This window comes from Guillardia theta (assembly GCF_000315625.1).
Source record: "Guillardia theta CCMP2712 unplaced genomic scaffold GUITHscaffold_101, whole genome shotgun sequence".
Taxonomy (NCBI): domain Eukaryota; class Cryptophyceae; order Pyrenomonadales; family Geminigeraceae; genus Guillardia; species Guillardia theta.
Genome location: NW_005434573.1, coordinates 94,756 through 97,305, shown reverse-complemented (window position 1 = coordinate 97,305; position 2,550 = coordinate 94,756). Strand labels below are relative to the sequence as shown.

Genomic DNA, 2,550 nt, shown 5'->3' with positions numbered 1-2,550 from the left:
GGAGAGGGGTACCTGTCGTCTCCCCACGTAACACCAAGGGCACGAAGGATCGGCAAAGAAATCAACGACGATGGCGATGGGTTTCTTGCCCCCCTCGCTCTCTTTGTGCGTTTCTGGAGCCACAGCCTTCATCCTCTCCACCTCCTCTGCCGTTCGGTCTAGAGCAGAGTCAGTGCAGGAAGGAGAAAGGAAGGAGAAAGGATGGAGGTGGAGGAGGAGGAGCAGCAGCAGCAGGAAGGAAGTTGACCTCGCTCGCTCCCCTGGAGTATTTGCTTCGCTTGCAGTTTCTTCAGGTCTCCTTCGAACTGTTCCAAGTCCTTGCCGAACAACTGGCAGCCATGGTTAAGAATGATGATGAGGATGCGACGTGAGAGTAGGGGCAGGGGCAGGGGCAGAAGGAGCGGCCTGGGAGGATATGAAGCTGGAGAAGGAGGGGAGGAGAGGGAGAAAGAAGAGGAGGAGGACAAGGAGGACAAGGAGAAGGAAGAGGAAGAAGAGGAGTGGAGGGTGGCGAGTGGTGGGGGGGGCGGGAGATTGTACATGTTTCATCATTTGCTGCTCCAGCTCTTTCTGTAGTTTCGCGTTTTCGCCTTTTCTCTTCGCATCCTCGATGGCTTTCTAGAGTTCAAATGTGAATGCACTGCTCCTGCTCCTGCTCCTGCTCCTGCTCCTGCTCCTGCTCCTGCTCCTGCTCCTGCTCCCTTCCTCTCTTCATACTCCTCTTCGCTTCTATTTCCTGCCCCACTCGCGCTGATTACCTCCTTCTGCTCCTTCTGACAAAGAGCTGAAAACAGCCCATCCGTCCTTTTCTTACTCTTGACATCCGCAGCACCTGAGATGTGAGAGACCTGCAGGAGACGAAAGAGTTCAGACATGACACATGTTACGTACGAGTATCATGATGCATGTTACGTACGAGTATCATGTCAGTGCTGATGGTACAACATAAACATGCAGGATCTCATACATCTTCATCCTCTTCCTGTTTCTCCTCATTCTTATCATTTCTGTCACCACAACCACCATCATCTCCATCTCTATCATCACCATCATTACCACCACCACCACCATTTCCATCATCTTCATCGCATCACAACCCCAAAATCTTCGCATCATTCAACAACCCTCTCACCACCCGCAAGTCCAGCGAGTCATCTTGTAGCGACTTGAAGTCAAGAGCTGAATCAGTCTGCCGAACGATCAGCAAACCCTCCAAGACACCTCAACACAACCACGTCTCACCTTCTTGCCGAACCTTGCCAGCAGCTTCTTGACAGAGTCTTCCATCCTATTTACAGACTGCATGGCGGATGTGCTCACTACGGGGATGTTGCTCGACAGGTCCACTGCGTATCTTGCTTGCTATGAGACGATGTCAGTTTGCATCTCAACGATGCACAAGATGGTAAAAACGTCTTCTCCGTCGTCCCTGACGCTTGTCATGTTGGATGTGGCCGCCCTGGTAGGCCAGATGTCTTGGATGTCGTCTTGACAAGGAGCAGTCAAGGGTTGATGTCGCACTTGACCTCAACGCTCTTCTCTACCTGGAACGACATTCTTGTCTCTTGCTTTCGAGATCGCAATCGACTTCTCAAAGACCCTCGCGTTCATCTTGAAGCGCTTCTTCAGCTTGTGCGAGTCCGACGAGTCCTGGTCCATGGTGTCCCTCCCCTCCTCATGGAGTCCTTGCAGCTGCTGCTGCCTCGTCAGCAAACGTGAGAACCAGCGCCAGCAGGCATGCGTGCGTGCGAGGAGAGCTTGCCTTCATCTGCCTCAGAGTAGTTCCGTTGATCTCAGGCCATGTATCCGCCTCCTCCCTTCTCTTCTTCTGCCATGGCCGTCGGGTCACCTTCTTTTTCTCCTCAGAGCTTGGCAGAGAGATGTCAAAAGCTTCGTCGTCAAGAAGGTCTTGCAGTCGAGATGACATCTGAGACTTTCCGTGTTTCGAGCTTGCAATGGAAGACCCTCCGCAAGTCAACAGAGGGCAACAAGCGAACGCCGATAGCAGGAGCAAGAAGCATCCAGTGAACGGCGGCTCCCCCTTCATGTCAACATGCCTGATGGATCTCTTCAAGGTGACGCTGTTTTCACATCCCAGATCGAAGCAAGCGCACTACCGCTCCAGTAGTGAACCTCCTCCGTCTCCTAACCCCTTCTCGCATCCTTACACTGGCATATAGCTTCTCCTCCTGGGATGATTCCACATGGTGGTTGAGACAGCTTGCGTGTCCTTCAACAGTGTTTCTTCTCTCCTCCTGCTCCTCCTGCTCCTCCTGCTCCTCCGCCGCCTGTTGCTCATTGTCTGCCCACCATGGGTGCGCTAGCAATCATTACAAGAGGGGGGTCCATCATTCCATTCTCACAAGGGGGGTACTTGTAGGAAAATAACGGGGTAGTCACATCCTTTTCAACCCACCCCTGCTGCTTCTACCGGTCCAAATGAATTTGGTCAGCCGCACGCCATTTTGAAAACTCTCGGCCCGGCCACGGCGCCCGGCCGCCCCGGGTAACTGTTATGAAAGGAATCAACATACCTGGAGGTGTCTTACA

The 2,550-nt window shown here is 53.0% G+C and overlaps 1 protein-coding gene across 1 annotated transcript in view; it reads right to left on the bottom strand.

Annotated features, from left to right (window-relative positions):
- Positions 1 to 1,927, bottom strand: part of GUITHDRAFT_116842 (hypothetical protein) — a gene marked incomplete at both ends in the record, with an annotated part of 4,094 nt that extends 2,167 nt beyond the window's left edge. Inside the window, 9 exons of the mRNA XM_005823899.1 lie at positions 13 to 158; positions 248 to 329; positions 759 to 848; positions 1,015 to 1,080; positions 1,133 to 1,189; positions 1,243 to 1,362; positions 1,414 to 1,487; positions 1,545 to 1,698; positions 1,850 to 1,927. Of these exons, the coding sequence (XP_005823956.1) occupies positions 13 to 158; positions 248 to 329; positions 759 to 848; positions 1,015 to 1,080; positions 1,133 to 1,189; positions 1,243 to 1,362; positions 1,414 to 1,487; positions 1,545 to 1,698; positions 1,850 to 1,927 (867 nt within the window). The remainder of the gene's footprint in view (positions 1 to 12; positions 159 to 247; positions 330 to 758; positions 849 to 1,014; positions 1,081 to 1,132; positions 1,190 to 1,242; positions 1,363 to 1,413; positions 1,488 to 1,544; positions 1,699 to 1,849) is intronic.
- Between the last annotated feature and the right edge of the window lie 623 nt (positions 1,928 to 2,550).